We start from the raw sequence: 22,241 nt of genomic DNA on the forward strand, positions 1-22,241 counted from the left end.
TTTATCGACCACTATTTTGATTTAGAACTAATAACATAATGAATACAGACTCGTAACAAAAACCATGGCAGAGTTCAGAAAACAATACCAGTTGGATTAATCTGATACAAGAATACAATTTGTGAAATTAAACTTGGATAGGAAAGTACATTAAAAGCAGAGTAAACTATGTGCTAAAGCCTGCGAACACAACAAAGGGCTGAAAAAAGAAATAAAAATAAAAATAAATTGAACACACTAAACAAAATCCCAGTTGGGTCATTACAAGTTCAAACATTAGCAAGTAAAAAAGTACATTAAAAAGCAGCAAACCACTGTACAACTAATGCAATGATCAGAACTTTCTTATCAAGCATTAGCAAGTAGAAGCCAGGAGAAAAACACAGTGAAGCAGATAGCCAAAGGTCCGGTACCTCCATCAAGAAGAATGATGTCGCTCTTCATAAGCAAAAATAGCAGGACCAAACACCAAAATGTCTAATACAATGTAAATAACTCTACATTTCGCTTCCCTATTAATAAAACTTAACAAAATCGTACAAAAAATTTCCCCAGATCAGAGTTACAAAAATACTGCTTCAAAAGGAAAAATGAACCCAAAAAGTGGAAGAAAAAAAAGTACACGGCGTGTCTCCTCCAAGAGGGAAACAACTATAAACAACTCCTCTTGCAGTTTTTGCCCAGTCAAAAATACAATAACAATCTACGATTCTTGAACTCCTAACCAAACCCCATGCTGCACTTTTACATTATATGCACAAAGTACGTCTGATGGTTCTTTACGATTACAAGAAATCAAGCAGCATCAACAAACACTAACTTTTGGAGATCTTAGAATGAGCACTTACAATTGGAATTGTGACCCTATATTACAGTGTATGCATAGCTCAAATTTCCCCAGATCAGAGTTACAAAAAATACTGCTTCCAAAGGTAAAAATGAACCCAAAAATTGGAAGGAAAAAAAGTACATGGCTTGCCTCCTCCAAGAGCGAAACAACTATAAACAACCCCAACTCTTCCAGATTTTGCCCAAAAATACAAAAACAATCTACAACTCTTGAACTCCTAACCAAACTACGTGCTGCACTTTACATTATATACACAAAATACATCTGATAGTTCTTTATGCTTACAAGAATTCAAGAAGCATCAACAGACTAACTTCTTGAGATCTTTACAATGACCACTTACAATTGGAATTGTGACCCTATATTGCAACGTATACATAGTTCAAATTTCCACAGATCAGAGTTACAAAAATACTGCTTCCAGAGGGAAAAAATGAACCCAAAAAGTGGAAGAAAAAAAAGGTACATGGCATGCCTCCTTCAAGAGGGAAACAACTATAAGCAAACCACAAATCTTCCAGTTTTTGCCCAAAAATACAATAACAATCTACAACTCTTGCACTCCTAACCAAACTACGTGCTGCACTTTACATTATATACACAAAATACATCTGATAGTTCTTTATGCTTGCAAGAAATCCAGCAGCATCAACAGACACCAACTTCTTGAGATCTTACAATGACCACTTACAATTGGAATTGTGACCCTATATTACAACATATACATAGCTCAACCCAACTCTCTAGCAAACATTTTCAGCTAGATCATACCAAGTATAGACCTGAAATTTGTACAAAACTTTTACAAGCTCGCCGATGAGACACAAATACTTAATAGAACAGGCCAATTACATGTTTTGAACCTAAGACATAAAATCAATTCTAAAAGAGATGAAATAGTGCTCTTCATGCAGACTCGCGTATATGATGGTTGCTTCCAAAAACTTAACTCCAATATCCTTCAATTAAGTTCATGATTTGGACTCTTCCTAGACTTTTTCTCCCAAGAGCACTATTTATAAATTTTTGATGAAGTGCTTGAGGAAACATAAACGATAAGCAATTTAGTAAAGGCTCCTTCAACACACTATGCAGACAATAGAGATTCCCACGGAATCAGGGAAAGCAGCCAATTTACCCACATTCCTCCAAGTAACCAACATAGGCTGATTCATCACATAAATCAAAGAGTTGCCAGCTTGCGCCCTGAATACGATGATTAAAAAAAAAAATCCTCATGTCAAAACTCGTTAAGAAAGACTGCCCAAGACGTATGCCACAATCTACATGGACAGAATATTAAGAGCATTGCATCATGAATTGATATCAAGCTCTAGGCTAATATAAAACTTTCTAGTATAATAATAAATATATATAAAAAAATAAAAAAAATAATTTAAAAAAAAGCCATCTAGCCTGGTCAAATCCATAGAAGTTCATATATTCCCTAATCGATCCTTTAATTACACAGCACTACAGGACAGAAATACAAAGACATTAAAAATCAAGTCGATGCGTCCTGTTTAACATTGTAGTCTCTGCTTCGAAGTTGTTTAAAATGACATAACAAGCCAAAATGCCTAAGAATAGGAATGCTTAGCTTTCACAAGAAAAGCAACTAAAGGATGTCATCTAAGCAAAGTGATTGAACAACAAAAGTAAACTACTAACTAAACTCAAAAAAAAAAAGAAAATAGTTGTTGATATATAATTTTATCCTACATGATTGGGTCCAAATAAACAATTATAGTAACTCACTCACCTCTATAAGCTCATATAAGCCTTAAAGAAAATACCATATCTATGCTATCTCTGGTTTCAGCAAGGCACTCATCGTCTGCTCAAGGGGCTCACATGTTTTATAGAACTCCTGACTTTTTAAGTTCCAATTTTCTTTCTTGGAAAATTTCATCCACATGGTTGAAAGGGAAAATACTGACATATAGATGGAGGGCCTTACAAGATATCCAAGCAATTATGTGCCCTTCATGCTACTTAGAATTGGACCTTCTACTATTACGTTCAATTATTCACAACGAAGGAGAAATTGGAGACAATATTAATCATAGAATCAAGGCAGAATGGGTTAAATGAAGGAGAGCGCCTAGAACATTTTGTGATCGGCATCTCTGTCTAAAGATTAGGGAGTTATACAAAACTAGTAGACCAGTCATTCTTTATGGGAAAATTATTGGGAAGATAAGAAACAGCATATGCACAAAGTGAGCGTGACAATAATGCAAAGTTGAGATTGATGTGCACAAGCCAAGAAATGTTAGAATTAAAAATGAACACATACAAGAGATGGTCGAAGTAGCACCGATTGGAGATAAAGTGAGAAAATTAATTACGATAGTTTGAGCATGATCAAAGAAGGCCACTAAGTGCACCAGTTAATAAGAATGACATGGTCATATTGAGAGTAATGCAAATGGTACGGAAAGTCAAAATTTAAATGAGTAGAGTTAGTAAGAAAATACACGATGACATTTGGTTTGACTGAGCCTATTGGCTTAGATAAAGCTGAATAAAAAAAAAGATCCTGTAGCAGATCCCAAGTGGTTGGAAAAGGTTGTGTATTGTTGTTATCGTCATCGAAACAATTCAATACTTTTCACTATTTTATAAATATTATTGTATGTAGTGGCAGCATAATTGGAAACCACTTGTCAATACAATTCAAGCCCAACACAGAATTAGCAAGTTTGGGTTGATCTTAATTGTGTTCGCGTCATAATCGTGTCAACTCGATTAACCCATTAAATTAATCATGTTGTGTTCGAGTTTTGAGACTCAACCCGTTTAACCTGATTTGACTCATTTAGTTAATCGAGTTAGGTCAACCCATTTCAACCATGACTTATTCCAACTCGATTTGACCAGTTTAACAAAATATGTCAGATTAACCCGTTTAATAGATACCAACATATTCAATTCATTTGGGTACATCAAACATATTATTAAACAGGTTGTTTAATGTCATTAATTACACGGCCCATTTAATATTAAACTAGTTAAATGAGTCGTGTCGTGTTACCTGTCTAATGAATAGGCTCATGGTTGTGCCGAGGATTTCTAATACGAATAATAAACTGGTCATGTTTGGGTTGACAACTATAAACTTGATACGAAATGTTAACACAACAGCCCTATGTTTGTGTGTGTGCGCGAGATTTTTCTTATTATCAATATCATCATTTTAATCATTCTTGTTCCAGCTTTTCAAATTTGATTTGGGTTTGGTTGCACCTGATCTTCCATCAACCCACTGATATGCCAAACATGAGACATTTGACTTTCTTTACCAAATAAACCATAAATTTAATAATCATCCCCGTCTTTTGTATGTAACTTTCCCCACATATATGTATATAAATCTATACACTTACATATATATACATGTCCAAAAAATATGTATAGGTACAGATATACATATAAATATACAGACATATTTAAATAAATATACACATATATAAGTACATTAATATTCACTCCAAAAGCTCCTAATTGGAAGCACGTTGTTCTTCTCCACACCTAAGGTAATCATCTTAGTTCATACCCCCTTTACTACCAGGCTACTCTGAAATGGTTTTAATGGCACTGGCGATATTTCTTTCACTTTCTGTGTAGAACACTGCCACTCAAAGCACATTCTAACCAACACAAGGTTACTGACCCCAAGACCAACAAGTGACACTTAAAAACACGTGTAGAATGGTATAAGTCCATTTCAAGTATTTATAGTTCAAGAGCAAGTCAATAAGTTTGACATATTGATTTTACAAGCCTTAATTCACTTAAATTATTATGTGTACATAGATAACTATATGTGTATATGTTTAATAAGATGAGTAACATAAATGACTTGTTTCAACCTAGACCAAAACCAGGGCAGTAAAAGACATCAGGTTACTTTGACTGCCCAAATTCAATAACAAAAGGGAAGTGAAATCAGCAAGCAACCCACGTCCTTCAATGACCAAGTAATTCATAATACCATTCTTAACAGAGGGAGAAAGCACACAACATGCACGGTAACTTACGAGAGGCTGTTAAAGGGGAACCATTATCTGGTTTAGTTAAAGCCAAATAACAAAACCAACAGAATCTTATGAAGATACGCATCAAAGGAACAATAAAATTCTTTCTGCTTGTTGCAACAAGATCTACCCATATCCTCCAATAACAACTTGTGCCACCCGACCCACCCCAGATGGCACTGGCAATTTCTTTAACCTTTCGGTGAAAAATGTACAAAAACAAAAAAAATATACGTAAAGTGTGCTAAAACCAATAAAAGATAGCTCTGCTATTAGTTCTTCATTCCACTACACATTATCTTTTACTATTTCATAAACACCAGCTATGCAAAAACCACCATGCGTAAGTATTTCTAAACTAATGTCGTATTAAAGAGTTGCAAGCAAAGTTTGAATTGATCCTGCTCAAAATCAAAGATCAAAACAAAAACTAATCTGACAGAATCAGTAAGACACATGTGCTCATACATGAATTTATGTTATATATACACATAAGCATGCTAATTACGCACAAAAACCATCTAAGACAAAACTAAGCCCGCAACATGGAGAAAACAAGTACTCATCCTAAAGTTGATGCCAAATGTAAGTGAAAGATTTAGTTTGATAGCTAAGCATCATTGGGGGCATAAGATCATGGTACAACTTCTGTAAATAAACATGAACCAACAAGATATGTTGAAAATAAAAGGAATCACTACAAGAATAATGAAGCAATGATACTGTTTTATGCATCTAACAGTAGTTAAAAGTTTTCATTAAGCCAAAAAAGCATCTGCAATGAAAATGAAGGACAACCGACTCAAACAATCATATCAAATAACAAGAAGTTTAAAGCTACTCAAGGTCATATGACTTGAGAAGCAATTGTCCCTAAAAAAAAAGGATTTGGTAGTACAGAGATTAAACCAATGGGACAAGCCAGCAGCAGGTTCTTAGCAGTTCTACTTCATTCAAAAGCAAATCCACATGGCATTCCAGAAAAAATAAAATAAAAGTAGATCCACAAAGGGTATGCTACCAAAAGCTACTAATGTATTTTAGCACAAGTATTAAGTGTTCACTAAATCATGTTTTGTGGAGAGCATAACGAAAGGCAAGGGAGAATCTATTTTCCCTCCTACCGACACTTGTGGAACTTACTTTGTCACTCACGCCACAGTCTGCATGTGACACCAACAGAAACCAGAAAGAACAACGTTGAAGCACCGTAGCAATCCAACAAAAAGATGCGGAGAAGGAAGAACATTAAGGATAGAATGAGGTCTCATAAGACCTAGCCAACAAGAATGAATTGCTCGACTGCTTCACTCTGATGGCATGCGCCTCCGCTTCCCATAATCCACATCCCTTGGTCGAGACCTGTGCTCCTCCTCTGGAATTGCCCGGGACCTGCTCCGAGATCTCGAAGAAGACTGTCCTCTATCCCAGTCATCCTCATAGCCCAAGTCTCGTTCTTTCGGCCGATGGTCACGGTAACCATCTCTATCTTCCCTGTACCTGTAATCCCTTTCAGGCCTGTCTCTATCATGCTCCCTCTCATCACGATGCCTTTTCTCAGAGGGAAACCAATCACGCTCAGAACCACGTTCCTTTTCCCGAGAAGCAGCATTTGATGTTACCCCTTTTTCATGGCTCGCCTCTCCATACCCATATTCAGAGGCACCATCTTCACCACCATAACTTGACTCTCTTGTCCTTCGGCCATGTTCTTCCCCTCCCCATCCACCCATACTTGCATCAGTCCACATTCCTGCATGAGGTCCTTCCATACCAGTGGTCCCCATCATTCCCATTCCATTAGCTGCCATTCCTCGGCCAAAAAAGGCAGGGTTCACGTGGGGAGCCACCCCAGCAAGTCCCATAGTATTAACAGCAGGAAATGAAGGAAGCATCCCAGGAAAACCAGGACCTGAAAAGCCTCCATAACCTGCTCCTCTACCCATAAAAGTTGGATCAAATCCAGCACCCATCATACCCTGAGGATGCATCAAACCACCAGGAGGACCCCCGAAAGCAGGGCCTGCAAGGCCTTGCCCGTAGGCTCCTACATTGGCACCACTTCCAACCCCAACACCGCCCCCAACCATGTTCTTTGCTCCCATAGCCCCTCCTCTTCCCCTCATGGGTCCACCCCCAGGACCTCTGTTGAGTATTCCCTGCCCTCCTCGTCCCCACCCACCTCTTCCATAATTTCTGCCCCCATCTCCACCGGAATAATTATTCCCCCCACCTCCTCTTCCCACCCCATCATTCATAGGCCTCCTTCCCTGTGACTGAGACTGAGGCTGGTTCTGAGTCTTGTTCATGTAAGAAGCATTCATCTGCTTAATTGTTTGTGGCGAAGCAAATGCCACCACACAAGCTCTACCATTGAAAACATAACCATTCATTCCTTCCTTGCATGCAGCCGCAGCGACCGCATCATAGAATTCAACTTGACAGTAACCTTTGGATTTACCACTAGCTCTCTCATCAAAGAACTTAATCTCCTTGACCCTCCCATATTGTGATAATACGTTCTCAAGGTCTGCATCCGTAGTCCACCAATGTAGTTCTCCCACGAAAAGCATGGTTCCACCATTATCTACAGGTGGCCGGATCTGATTTTCATTAACTGGTGGACGGTTCACGTTCACATTTGCATTCATACCCATTTGATGCGCTGGCATCTGTGAGACACCTCTATGGCCACCTGAGCCAGAATTTAGCAACGGAGCAGACTCATTGGCAACTTTTCCTGGCATGTCAGTAGGATCAACCCCAATTTTGTGGGGCATAGGAGCTGATCCTCGAAACCCCAGATTTCCTGTTTGAGCATCATGACTCATCTCTGGAACCCTCTGTTTTTGTGAAATATCAATTGTTCCCACTCCTTGTCCTCCATCAGCTGTCAACCCTTCCTTCTGCTCAGGGAAACGGATCACAGCATTCAGATGCTTCCCTTCAGTTGCAACTCCAGCAATGCTTAGGTCTTTTGGCACCACTGCTTCGGCTCTAGGTTCAGGAACATTAGTTTTCTGCTCTGGGAATCCAAGGGTGCCTCCACCAACAGATGCTGCTGGTGCCTCAGAACGCTGCAGCTGCAGGAAACCTTCTCCAACATTAACATCATTGTATAGATCATCATATTCATCGTCTTCGCCCATCATTTCATCATCTGCAAGAGCAGAAATCGCCCCACCTCCCTGATACTGCATCTTTTGAGCCCCCCGATATTCCTCATCTCCGTAATCTATCTGCTCTTCAGCCATCGGATCCATTTAGACAAACTCAAAAAAAGTACCTATTTTTTTACCTCCACCTATTTTAGAAACAGAAGGAGATAATAATTAAAGTTGTCTCCTACTTTAAATCAATAGAAAGCATATATATGCAAAGCTAATACACACAGATCCATCTGATACTGAACAGAAAGCTAATATACAGAAGTGAATAGTGTAATACACAGAGAAAACCCCAAATCTGACAATACTTAATCATGGGTATCAATTGAAATAGCATAATATATGAAAACTAATGGAGTCATAAAATATACTAGATGAATAACAAGAGAGCTAAAGAGATCTAACGCCTACCAGAAGGAGACATCCATATGTAGATCCTTTTGCGTCCCATCAAAAGTAAATTTCTCCATAACCACCTTAATTTCACAACATCTAAAGCAAAATCTCTACTACCCAACATCATAAATCGTAAAAAACACAAGAATAACAGATACCCACATCACTAGATCACGAAAGAAATACAAAAAATTGCCATTTCCGCCGATTCCTAACATCGTAGTTACACAAAAATACAGAACCATAATTACCCACAAGCAAATAACAACAGAAATTTCATATACAAGTCAAAAATCAAACAAAAAATTTGAATTACAACAAAAATCAGATCGCGATTTGTTGGGCTCGTACCAATGTGTCCAAAGACCATAAAAGTGAAATCCACTAAAAGAGAGAGCTATTGAGGGTTTCTTTTGCAGTATTTCTATGGATTAAATGCTTCCATTTTTCTTCTTCCTTTGTCTTAAGCCTCTGAGCTGCGGAGGTCAGACAGACGACGGATATGCACGTAAACTTTCCCCTTTTCTCCTCCCTCTCTCTCTCTCTCTCTCTCTCTCTCTCTATTCTCCTCTCTTTCTCTCTCCTCTTTTCGTTTCTACTGTGGTGTCGGAGTCTTCGTCCAATTATATGATCCTATCGTCCTATCTATCAACAGCGTAAATAGTTTTTGGAGATTTTGGTACATTTCTCTCTCTCTCTACAGTAATTATAAATATCTGTATTTATGTTTTTGGGAATATTGTGAATCGAAATAAAAGTTTGAGAATACTTTTTCTGTTTGTTAGGTGTTGTGAATTTTTTGTTCTCTTCTGTGATTAATTTGTTTGATCATATTTAACGTATGTTGCAGTTGACCATAATGACCGAAATGACTTATGTTCTGTTTGGATTGAGGGATTTGAAAGAAAAATAGAGGAGAAGAAATTACAAGAGAAAATATCGCCATCTCATGTTTTTTCAAATAATTATATTCTACTTATTTGTCCACAAAATGTCAAAACAAACATGAGATGGGAGATTGTTTCTTTCTTTTCTTTTTGTTTTTTTTATCAAACACTTACACTGCAGTAATTATATTCTTCCGATTAATCGCAACTTGTTATTATGTAAGAAAAAACTAATCAAAATTAATATATTTACTTAGATACTGAAATTCTCCTAAACATGAATATAATTTAATATATATATTTTTTTTCATTATTTATCCAAACAAGATAAACTTAGATGTGTATTTGAATTATTAAATCAACTTAGCATAATGATAGCGTTCTCTATGACAAAAGAGTTTGGTATTCCCATTTATTTTTCAGTTATTTAAAACTTGCACGACTTTACAAGAAAGCAAAGAATCAATCATTTGATTGATTACTAAACAAAGTACCAATGTAAATCTATACACACACACATTATATCAATTCACTTGTGCTTCCATGTGACCAAAAAATTGTCCAATCACCAGAGCATGCAGAGACTTTTTAGGGTTTTCTCACCACTCATAGGCCAGAAGCTGATCTTCTTGTAACCCTCCATGGTTTACCCCTCCAAAAGGTTCACTTTGCAAAAGGAACGTATGATTGTTAAATCAACTTCCACTGAAATAGCCAGTACTACTTTGGCAATAGCAATACAATATTCCTCTTAACCTTCTAATTTTTATATTTATAGAACTATCTTTTGGGTATAATACTAAGGGTAACCGCTGAACTACAAATTGTCGTTCTGAACTATTGATATGTTGTAATTAAGAACTAATCTTATCATAAAAGACTATTTTACCCTTTATCATTAAATTTATCATTTCTTATTAAATTATTTTTATTATCTTTTCTCTCATCAAAATATTAATTATATCATTTATCTTAATTTTATTATTAGTACCAATTTATCATAATAATAATAATAATAAAAGATTTGTAAGTACCATTTTTTAAATGGTTAACTTATTATTAAAATTTTACTATTTATAATAAAACTTATCATACTTTGAACTTTTTAACCATAAAGTACCATCTTTTCATACAATATATTCTTGAAAAATTAATAAAATTACTTAAATAAAAAACACTTTCTTTTTTATGTAATATATTCATGAAAATTTAAGAAATTACTTTTAAAATTTTTATTTAAACAAATAATTAAAAAAATTAAATATAAATTTATGCAAATTTAATGGAGAACATGTCATAAAATTAGAATGAATTATTTTTCTTAATTTATTTCAATAAGAAACATAGATTAAGTGTAACTCAATAAAAAAGAGTATTATGGTCAATTAATGAAATATAATCAAGGAATTTGGGTATTTTGCAACTAAATGTGATAGTTTAGGGGATTATATGCACAAAATAAACTTCAAGAGAATTATTTTCAAATTCCGGGTTTCTTTTTCTTTTCTTTTTTTTTCTTTTTTTTTTGGCACTTTACCCTAAAACTAATTATACATCAAAATAAAGCTGCCTTCAACATATAGATTGATTCACCTTGGATGGATACTACACTTACTAAGAAATAGACCACCTGTTAATAATCTGGGAAGAGCTCAGTATGGTGAAAATAAAATGTACAATTTGCAAAGTTCTGCTCAAATCCAAATAAAGCAAACTTGTAATCGCTATAACAATTCTATTCCTCCATTTTAATCCCTACATGAAAAGTTACTGACATGGAACAATCAACCCCAAAACCAGATAAAAAATAATGTTCTTATCAGACCACAACTAGGCTAAACACTAGTGTCCAATTAATTGACAGCTTTTTATCTGACCCCGATGTGCCTTGCAGTCCTGCCGAAGTCGACAGCAGCGGCATTTTATTGGCTGCAAAGACCTGTTACTCCCTAATGAAAGAATACAAGAAAGTCATTTTCTTACAATTGAGACTTAAAAACCTATTATACAACACCTTCCCACAAGCTAAACCTGTAAATTCACATGAAGGCCACAGGGCGGAGAGGATTTTCAGAAGTTGGCCGAGGCAAATATTTGGTGGGAATAATGACGCATTCCATCTAGACATTATGATTAACAAATGCCTCGAAAATCATCAGCTGACCTAGATCTTCATATCAATACATCCCTTTGAAAACAGGATTTGTACGGCATATGCTTGCCCCATATTCCTCGTATTCTGCTTTCGTATGGCAAGCCTACGAAAGAGCAAAACTTATTCAATCAAACTTCAAATCTAGTCAGCAAGTCGATTCAAACAAAAGCAGTGAAAAAGGAAGAGATAGTGGGGAATCAATAAATATGAAGCCAGAATTTGCAAACATTCCAAAAGAATGTTCACTTTAAGGGCAGAATGAATTTTTTATTTTTTATTTCCTAATTGGTACTCACACACACATGCCTCCACCAAGGCTCGAACCCCTAACCTCCCTTTGGGAAGTGGGAGCCTGGTACCGCTAGGCCACTTGTCTATTAATGAAAATTTTCAATGTGACAAAATAAACAATTGTCTTTTTTTTTGCATTCACAGAATCTAAGGGCCATGCTAAAACTTAATACCCATGGTAATCTCATGGCAGCAGAAATAGTGCACAAGAAAGTACCCCGCAGTCACTTTCTAACTAATGATGTTCAATAACTATAAAAATGCTGTATATCTCAGACACTGGTCCATGAAAAGTTACTGCACATCCAAACATAGTACTGAAAACATAATTACTGTAGGCTGCAAAACATTAATTTAGAACATGCCAAGATTGGGCCACAACAGCATTCTTCCCACTTCGGAGAACTCAATGACAAAAGGCAGAACTACTAAAATGAGCATGAAGCAAATATGCTATAACCTGTTGAATGCCTCAAAGAAAACAAATTTTAGCTCCACGTGGAAGCAATGTAACAGCAGCACGCCCAGAACTGAAACTTGTACACAGCAAAAAAAGGTGACCACACAACTGATCCTAGCAATGCAGTTAATAATGATTTAAAACACGTGACCATGCAGGAAATCTGCGGAAGCTAATCACTGCCACTGGAATGACACCAAGACCAATATGTTATATCTCGTTAGATGTCTGAATCAAAATTATAAATTAACAGTGAACAATAAGTTAGTCCCATGCAGCAGCAATATGACCAGAAAAAGAAACCAAAACCAACCGAACACTGGAACATGGTTTGTTATGACATATTTTTCATGCATCGTACGGTCCTAATTTTGTCCACAGCTAAGCCTATGCTACGTGGACTCAGGTACGTTTGCTGGAGGCATATATGGATCTAAGTATCAGATTTATCAAATATACAAACTCAAGGACACCGGACTCGGATACACTGTTAAAATATTCACATCGTATTCCATCTACATTAGAGTAAAATAATGTTCTCAATCATTTCAAAGCAATAATGTAACAGAAGGAACTTAAATGAAAGAATTATGCACAATTATATAATACAGAAATATGTAGATGCATGTCCAGCCCATAGAGTGGAGACATATACCATACCCATGTCTGAGTGTTGCATCCGATATGGCGACATTATGCATTTTCAAGGAGTCCAAGTAACATAGCGCTCAGCGGTTTAAGTCAATTACAGTAAAACCAGATAATTTCATTTAAAAATGTACCGATTTTAAGGAAGATTTGAGCTTCAATTATAGAAGCCTGCATCATCAACAGAGCTACAACATTTCATTTCCCCATATGCATATATTGGTACTTAATGTTGCAAGGAACCAAAGGCCTTGTAGCCTAGTGGTATCTCCTCTACCTTCCAAAGTAGATGGTGAGGGTTCAAGTCCCCATAGGGGCAATTGGGTGCGTGAGTTTCTTGCCAGTGGAAAAAATAAATAAGTAATTTTTTTTTTTTTGGTAAGTAATAAATAAATAAATTTTTGCAAGGAAGTAATGCCAATGTAATCATCGAATGAAAGCTAGTTAGAAAATAACATTCACGAATTTAGATTAAAGAGACAAATACATACAGCAAAAAATTCTGGTGTTGATGCAAGTACAGAGCCTCCAAACCAAACTGCATATCTTTGGATAGGATGGCTGACTACATTGACTTCCACTGGTTGTGACTGGCGGCAAAAAGAATAAAATGGTCAACCCTTTCATACTATTTATGACTAAAAAACTGCATAGAAGCAATAAACCAAAATGCTTACTTTTAGTTCTCCACCAAGCCGAGTGTCTGATGCAAGAACACGAGCATCCACAATCTTCTTTAGATCCCGTTGCATCCTTCGGTGGAAGTCTTTGAACATGGTTGAACCTCCGGATAACACTACATTCTGAGGTTAATAATAGAACAAATGAGCTGTAGAACAGGAAATTGCATACATACATAAATATATATATTAACAGAGAAAAACTAGAGTTAATTCATATATACAAACATTTGCTGTTAGACACCAAAGAGCATGCAAATGGAACTTCATAGCTGTGAATTTTCACTCAATTCTGGGCCCAAAATCCAGTTCAATCCCAACCTTAACTAGGGTATCCAACATTGTGACTGCCAAAGGCCAAAATGTTATGTAGCATTTAGGCCTCCAGAGCCGTTTGCATGCCTTGATAACATGGCATATGTATTGACAAACACACAAGTTAAGACCCACAAGGAGGGAAGAAGAGAGCTAAGTTAGCTAACAAGTGGTGTTACGCTATATAAAACATTCACACACATAAACAAGTCCCCCGAAAACTATAGGAACAAGCCTAGCTGAAATTTTAAAAGATCTCATATTATTTTTGACTGAGTGCTAATCAATTCCACTTAAGATACCAAAGGCCTTGTGGCCTAGTGGTATATCCTCAACCTCCCAAAGGGATTGGTGACGGTTCGAGTCCCTATAGGGACAAAAATGGGTGCGTGAGTTTCTTGCCAATGAAAAAAAAAAAAAAAAATCACTTAAGATAATTGTCAATGGTTCAGTGTGACCCAGATTAACAACATTAAAATGGAAGAAACTTCACTCTATCAGATATGAGCTCTGGCAAATGGGTAGTGTTTATTCACAGATCCAATTGAAATGGAACTACCCAGACAAAAGTGATTGGTCAATTTAATAGATTCCAATTTATATGATAAAACTGATTGTATATGATATTGAAGAACCAATTCAATATCTGACTATTATAATGTTATAGGAAGCTTGAATGCACATCTATGATTGCTCCAAGTGGTTCTGTCCCTACCACAGCACTGCTTAACGGATATTTAACTAAGTTTTGCAACAAAACATCCAAGAGTGGAGTGATTCACTTGGATGTCAGATATTTAACAATCTCTTTATATTAATTTAATTGGATAAAAATTAGGTATTTTTGAGTACGGCATTTCAAGTTGGTATTGGCTCATGGGTCACAACTGCCAACAACCAAGAAAGTAATGGAATTGAAATTCATCCAAAATCGATATTCATGAATACCAAAAACAATTAATAATTTTCTTCACCTTATACAAAGACCTTCTCGTGTCAATTGGCGCAGACTGAATACACTTGTCAATAACAGCTGGTAAGGGGGCGGAGAAGTCACTGCAGTAAATTTCAGGATTGAAGAAAACCTGCACAAATAAGTCATGTTGATCGTTTACCTAAAAAAAAAAAGTCATGTTGATCATGGAAAATGTTCCACATCATACAGAAGGGGAAAAAAAAAATCATTCACAAGCAACAAATTGAATCATACAACACATTTAAAAAATTAAATAATTCCCACGAGTCCTATCAGATTGGAATGTTTCTAATCAATACATAGGGTTGTGGTAATTGGGTTTTTCATGCCTGACAGCATAAAGCAACATGTTCTACAAGTAGGCATATCACATGTACATAGTAACTCTCTATCTATGGAGCAAAAATGTACATAGTAGTAACTAACTATAAGCATTTTTCTTTGTTTCATTGTACATGATATCTTCATGTAATATAGCCTATTGTCAATCAAGTTGACTTGCCAATGCCTACATGTGCCAGTGCCTACTGATATTGAGGAGCTTGATGATAACTTCAACTCCATTAACCTAGATTACATCATCGAAGACGAGGAGATGATCCCGTAACTCCATGGTTATAAGATAGAGAAGAACCATTGCATTCTATAAGTAGGCCATATTAGCTGCATATGATTAATCAATATATGCAATTTATAATATCATTTATTTCTGATTTTAATCATTGCTCGGTTTTGTTGTACACCTGTTGTCTATCAAGCGGTCATGCCAATCTTATGGTGCTTGGGTCTAGTCATCCTGTACCAGTTGTGACATTTGCATTTTGTGTATTATATTTGGAGAAAAGTCATAAGCAACATTCAATAAAATGAACTATTTTGTTCGAAATAAGCAAGAACTTGGAGAGAAAAGGTAAAACAAACCTCAGGACCAAGAAATCGTTCATAGCCAATATCGCAAGAGTATGGTGCCCCTGTTTTTGGTTTAATACCTCTCCATTGCTTAATGTACTTAGCTGGCTCTTTGTCATGTTTATTGAACTCCTAAGATCATTAAGGACAAAGAGTCAGTTAAATAATCCTAGAATCAATATTTCAGATTCAAATAATGTACGATGCTGAAAGTAAAATGAAGCATTGCAAATTTGCAATAACTTTTTCCAGTTCAACACACAATAACAAAAGGGCACAAATTTTATTTGTATCCTAAATTTTTTGTTTGCAGAAGTTCTTGATGTAGTAAAGACCACCTTGACAATATCAGAACAAGTGTAGCAATACGTTTCCTTCACTTTCCGAGCTACTTCAAAGGAATCTTCTGGTGGAACATGCTCTCCTCTTTCCTATATGAAAAAATATCAAAATGCAAAAACCAAGAAAGTTGAACAATTACTATCCAGTCTTTCAGTCCATAAATAGTATTTTCTAAAACTAAGAAGTACAAAATAATATATGTAGTTTAAATGGATTAAAAAAATCAATAAATTTGATGTTTATGGGCCTGCCCCCACCACACATGCATCCATTTAGTAAGAGTGATAGAGTAAGAAGGTACTGTGCTCCAAGTGTTCATGATAACAGGCTCATTATTTTATTTCCACTAGAGAGTGGAAGTATAACAGTTACATAATAGCATCTTTGCGAACCTCATAGGGCACTTATGAGGTAACAATATCAATCCTATACTCAATACTATCTCACATAAATCAAGATTCAAAATGAACGAAACAACATGACATTTGTTCTATATTGATGTGGGAGCATTTGAAAGGGTACAGTCTGTTTATTGATGTAAATAGTGTATAGAACTATAAATGCAAGATTGAAGTGGAATGAACAAGAGCACTACAACAGACACCAATTCCCTCTTAGGCAATGTGCCAAAGCTGCAAGGAGATTATCTTTTAATCGATGGTCAAGGTCTTAATGACAATCTAAATTACCATGCAAATCAAGTGTTTTTGTCCACCATGCTCTTAGGTAACAAATGCAATATGATAATGAAAGTCATAGGTGACATACCCGCATGAGCTGCTGGATAAAACGAGTAACATCTTTGCCAGCAATGGGAATAGACTTAATACTGCTCCCAATAACATAACCATCTGCAACAGGTACAACATGGGTAGCCCCATCTCCAACATCCACTACAACTCCTGTCATCTCACACTAAAAGGAAATTCAATGTGAAAGGAAAGGATAAATAATTCATTTAAGCAAAAGAAAACATGATTGCCAGACGTTGCACGCATGTAGACATGTATGTTATAGGATGCATTTGAATTTGGTTCACCTAAACTATCAGGTAGCATGAAGACCTGTAATAGAGTAAAAAAATGCTTATACACTAGAGGTATAAAGATGGTAATAACTTTGTTTTAAAAAAAAATTGTGATAATAATTAGATTTTATTTATTTTTTAATTTTGATTTTGATTTTTTTTTTCCATTTCCACTTCTTGTATGATAGTTAAAAGATCTCCAATTGTTTTCCCCACTGAAGAAATGGATTAACGCAAAAAAGGTAATAAGTAAATGAATAGATCGATCAATAACTATTGATGGGAAAAGTAATGTATGCTTAGCCTCTAGTAGTATGACAGTTCCAAAACCCGGATCCATGTGTTCCTAGTTGGGCCGAAAGAGTGAATGAAGAAGGGGGGAGGAAACAACTCTCTTTTAGGTGACTAAAGACAGTGGAGGCACATTTGCACCATCACAAAGCCCCTACAAGGGTGAAACTGAAGAAAATTACACACAAGAAGTGGCATATACATGTAAGATGCAAATGGTATGGATAATCAAGGTCTCATATTGAAAGAAAGAAAACCCACCTTGCATATCTTTACAGACAAATTGCATATCATGGAGCCAGTCTACTTCAAACAGATTTTTTATGCATGGAGAATGAAAAGGTATATTCTTCATTTTTTTCTGGTCTTTCCTTTTTTCTTTCTTTTTAATAAGTATAATAGAGAATGGGAAGGGATATACCTTTAGCTCATATAAACGCATTATTCACTACTTTTAAGTTTCTGTCTCTGCATGCTTTTAACGAATAGGGAACATAACTTGATTAACATAGTGATTTATATAATGATTTTATACAATGATCAACATCATCATCAATTACCAACTGATTAAAGTCATTACTCGTGATTCTGTTAGCTTATTAACATTTTCCACTGAAAACACTTTTTGGTTAGTCATCAGGTTATTTCTGAATTATTGTACCAAATACATCTAAATAAATAACACATCCAAGCAGTTTTGCATCATGGTAAACACATCCACCAAGGCACATCAGGCCTCAAGTTCAATAAATATGATTTACTGCAGCAGACTCATAATCTTCCATACTTTTCTTACGACGTTTCATCATAATAGCCCTTCCTTTTATTTTCTTTGTGTGGGCGTGTTTCTCTTTATTTGTTTTTGGTTGGGGAGAGGGTGCAACTTTTAGAAACTGTAACAAACTCCTAAAACTGATACAAACATATGATTATGAACGGGTTTGAGTTAGGTTTAATCGTATTCATGCCATAATCATGTCAAGCTGATTAACCCGTTTAATTAATCAATGTCCTGTTTAAATTGATTTGACCTATCAAGACCTGTCCCACGCAAATAGTGTCCGCTTTGCACACTATTGGTGCTCACTTAATACACAATGACACAAGTAGGAGGCATCCCCATCTTATAAGTTCCAGTAACTTCTACCCTCCCCCTCCCCATCCCATCAAGGCGATGTGGGACATCACAATCACCCCTCTTGAGACCCAATGTCCTCGTCATGGGCTTGTGCATGCTCTTCCATATTTAGATTGGGGATTAGCTCTAAGGTTTTTTTTTTCTTTCTAGAGGGGCATTTTTTTTTTTTTTTTCCAAAACTCACCCTAACTATTTATTAAGAGGGACCAGTAAATAATGTTTTTCAACAAAATTTTGGGGGAGGCCACGTGTAAGTTTTCTTTCAAATCCACCATTAGTAATTATTTAAAGACCCCCCAAACAAGGTTTTTCATAAATAAATTGAGAGGGGGGGGGGGGGGGGGGGGGGGGGGGGGGGACCTCCTTCCGATGTTTTACCTCCTAAATAAACAATTTATGTTTGTGTCAAGGTTTCTGACATGAATGATAAGCAGGTAATGTTCGAATTGATACATATAGCAGAATACCCTTCTCTGAACATGACATTAACATGATCTCCAACCGCTAACTGTTGTTTACATGAGCTTCAACAGAACATGAAAATCTTAGTAAGATTTAGAAATTATTGCTCAAGGAAATTATTATTCCTATATGTCCATATGCTAGCACTCCCTTAAAAGAATTGTTACTTGTAGTCTATTACCTTTCATGGTTCTTCTCTGAATCTGCGATTCTCTAGACAAATATAAAACATACTTATATGCCCATGGTCACATTGACCATGTTTCGAGGTGCTCTTCCAAATCCCAATCCTACAGCTGCTTCAGTCTCAATCAAGTTGTCAAACACTCTTATGCAATTAAACATCACAAAAATTCAAAATTTTGGTTAAATTCGGAGAAAGGCAACTTGGGAAGACTGGTCTCAACTTTTAGCATCGTCCCTAATGAAAAATTTACCGCACAACTAGAAAAGTAGAGTGGGAAGGAGTAAAACAAAAACATGGAATTTTGTTCCTTGTTATTTGATGTGGTATATTTGGGAACACAATTAGAAGTCATCTTGAGAAGTGGAGATGTGAATGCCCACGACACAAAGTGCAGCACATCCAATTAAAAGATATGTAAAATTTACTCCTTAAGTCACATATTGTGAACTGATCCTGATTCAAGTAATACACTTTTATAACTAGTCATATTTCTGTTATTCAATGGACGAACCAAGAATATTATGGACCGGTTCACATACAATTCAGTTATTCTAATCCTTTAATTCTAAGAGTGTATAACTCCAAAGTCATCGAAAATCACTACTCTTTATGGGTTTGTACAGGAGTCTCAAACTCACATATTGTTTCATGATTAAACATGCTCAAAAAGAGTGGTATAAAACATATACAAGTTGCAATCAAATTGTTCATCCTACACCTTGCTATCTTAAGAAATCAATACCAACCTTAGATGTTGTGTACCCAGCTGCAAGAGCAAGCACTGGCTGCACCGCAATATAAAGCCCTGGAACATTAAACGTCTCAAACATAATTTCACCGGTGTACTCACGACTCTCCGGCGCAGTAAGCGGACTCTCCGTCAAAAGAAAATAGTGGTCCTCCGGATCACAACGCAAGTAATTGAATATACATTGCTGCCAAAACCGTTCCATGGCGTCCCAATTATCAACCTGACCGTGCCGAATTGGATAACTGAGATTATAAGTATTATTAGATCGAGATCTAGACAGAGCCTCGTCCCCTATAAAGAAATCGAGATCCGCCATAACTCCAGCGCTGTACTGCGCTAGCCAATTACTGCCCTTTGCAGAGCTCCGAGGCTGGTTCACGAAGGACTCGTTGACGGCGACGACGGTGGGGACTATAAAACACGGCTCGACATTACCAGCAAAACCCATTTTAGTATACCTGCAATTGCATTGAGAAAGTGAACATAACATTAGTGCACAATTCATTGGGACATTTTGTCAAACAGTTGGTGGGTATTGTACATATTTCTGTGTATGTCTATATGTGTGTGTATATACCCGGTGCCGTTGTCGATTACTACAGCGGGGCGAGAGGTGGCGGCGTCCATGAGAGAGAGATGAGAGAGAAAGAGAAGAGTGGGGATGGATCTGCGGCGGAGATCCGAGATGGGGTTTTAGGGAGGTGATCATGGTCGTTGGGTGGGCGGTGAAGAGGGTGAAATCGGCGTCGAGTGTAAGCGAAAGCGGCGGCTCAACCGACAGAGAGGTGGGTTGAAGAAGGTGGTGGTGGTGGGCTTTACTCCATCCATTTCATTGATGACGAGCGTACAATAATTTTTTTTGTAGAGAAAGTATCATCAGCTTCATCATTATAGTCTCTCTTCTCTTTCTCTCTCTTCGGATTCTTTTCTTAACAATCAAACAACGCAGCGACTCTCTCTGGGTTTTGTTGTGTGATTGTCGTCACGTATATTAAATGTGATGATGGTTTTAGACCGTTCGATTTGTGAACGTTGACGTACGATGAAGTCCGACACCCAAGTTGTAACTTGTAATCACCGACTTCTTATTCTATGTTTCCAAGCAGAAATTGTAGAATAATGGCTAACGAGCTTTCAGTTCCAATACTATTATTCTATATACGAAATAATACCATTTAATATAAATATATATATATATGCCTAAAGTGTAAAAAAAAAAAAAAACAACAACAACAATACTCCCTTGGTGTTTTAAAAAACAAATTCTATTTTTTAAAATTGGACAAATAAAAACAATTAAAATACCTAGATTGCCCTCAAGACAAATAAAAATAAATATATTAATTTTAATTTTTCAATAAAAAAAAAAAATTTAGGGTTCTTAAAAAAAAAATTGGGATCTTTATCACAAAAATATATATATATATATATATATATATATATATATATATATATATTATAGATTGAAATACATAAAATGCCTTTTCAGGGTATTTTGGAATTTTTATAAAAATTGGGTAAATTCTCCTTAACTCCCATTATGTTTCTCGATATCCCACATAAACTTCTTCTATGTTTCATAATTCCACTTACCTCTCTTGTTAGTCATGGGCTGTGCAACTTGATAACGGTAATGTGTTTTACTGTTTTGCCCATAAAATATTTGCTAGTCATTTCAGGCACTAGAATGATAAAATTGACATTCTATCAATATTTTGATGCTGACATCAACAGATTCTATTTGCCTCCGTCAGATGCTTAACGGCAAAAGGGAATTAATTACATAAATCTGATTATTAATGGAAATAAGTGTGATTATGAAACGTAAAGAGATTTATGTGAGATATTGACAAACCTCATGAGAGGTAAATGGAATTTACCCTAAAAATTTGTTCAAAATTGACTATCGTTGGACAATTTGTTCAAAATTGACATATACAGGAGTTTTTATGCATTTTAAAAAAAATGGAGTGTTTCTTGCACATTTTTTATATAGTAATTTTTATTTTTTTTTTAATTTATTTTTGCACTTTACCTATATATATGTGTGTGTGTGTGAATCTATATACACAGCACTAGCTTGCATCGATTATATCCAATGGACTCCAATTCTACTTACCACATCACCATCCATCTTCTTTTTTTATATGGATTGATCTTCGGTGTCAAAATTGGTTATTTTGAGGAACCCTTTCATCTTCAATTGCAATGTTTATACTATCTTCGCTTTTTAATTTTAACAATTTATATTTTCTATCTTGATTCTTTG

General features: G+C 36.0%; 2 protein-coding genes across 4 annotated transcripts; both read right to left on the reverse strand.

Moving 5' to 3' along the window:
* Positions 1–1,068: 1,068 nt before the first annotated feature.
* Positions 1,069–9,148, reverse strand: LOC132304223 (uncharacterized). Of its 3 annotated transcripts, XR_009481546.1 has the most exons (3): positions 8,805–9,148; positions 6,034–8,194; positions 1,069–2,056 (listed from the first exon to the last, which is right to left on the reverse strand). XR_009481546.1 is itself a non-coding variant. In XM_059801802.1 (2 exons), the coding sequence occupies exon 2, from the start codon at positions 8,151–8,153 to the stop codon at positions 6,198–6,200; it is 1,956 nt and encodes a 651-aa protein (XP_059657785.1). In that variant the 5' UTR covers positions 8,154–8,194; positions 8,805–9,148; the 3' UTR covers positions 5,678–6,197. The 3 variants fall into 3 exon arrangements, 2 of the variants coding, with proteins under 2 accessions (XP_059657785.1, XP_059657786.1); XM_059801802.1 differs by lacking the exon at positions 1,069–2,056 and having other exon boundaries at positions 5,678–8,194; XM_059801803.1 differs by lacking the exons at positions 1,069–2,056; positions 8,805–9,148 and adding an exon at positions 8,469–8,798 and having other exon boundaries at positions 5,678–8,194.
* Positions 9,149–10,951: 1,803 nt separating this feature from the next.
* On the reverse strand, positions 10,952–21,066 carry LOC132304224 (actin-related protein 3). The gene is made up of 9 exons (XM_059801804.1): positions 20,550–21,066; positions 19,968–20,430; positions 16,885–17,031; positions 16,113–16,205; positions 15,787–15,906; positions 14,864–14,974; positions 13,572–13,697; positions 13,386–13,484; positions 10,952–11,598 (listed from the first exon to the last, which is right to left on the reverse strand). Exons 1-9 carry the CDS (start codon positions 20,597–20,599, stop codon positions 11,518–11,520), a joined length of 1,290 nt encoding a protein of 429 aa, XP_059657787.1. The 5' UTR covers positions 20,600–21,066; the 3' UTR covers positions 10,952–11,517.
* Between the last annotated feature and the right edge of the window lie 1,175 nt (positions 21,067–22,241).

Source organism: Cornus florida, unplaced genomic scaffold (genome assembly GCF_030987335.1).
Source record: "Cornus florida cultivar Cherokee Brave unplaced genomic scaffold, ASM3098733v1 CherokeeBrave_3.0.0_Hap2_Chr04, whole genome shotgun sequence".
Lineage (NCBI taxonomy): Eukaryota > Viridiplantae > Streptophyta > Magnoliopsida > Cornales > Cornaceae > Cornus > Cornus florida.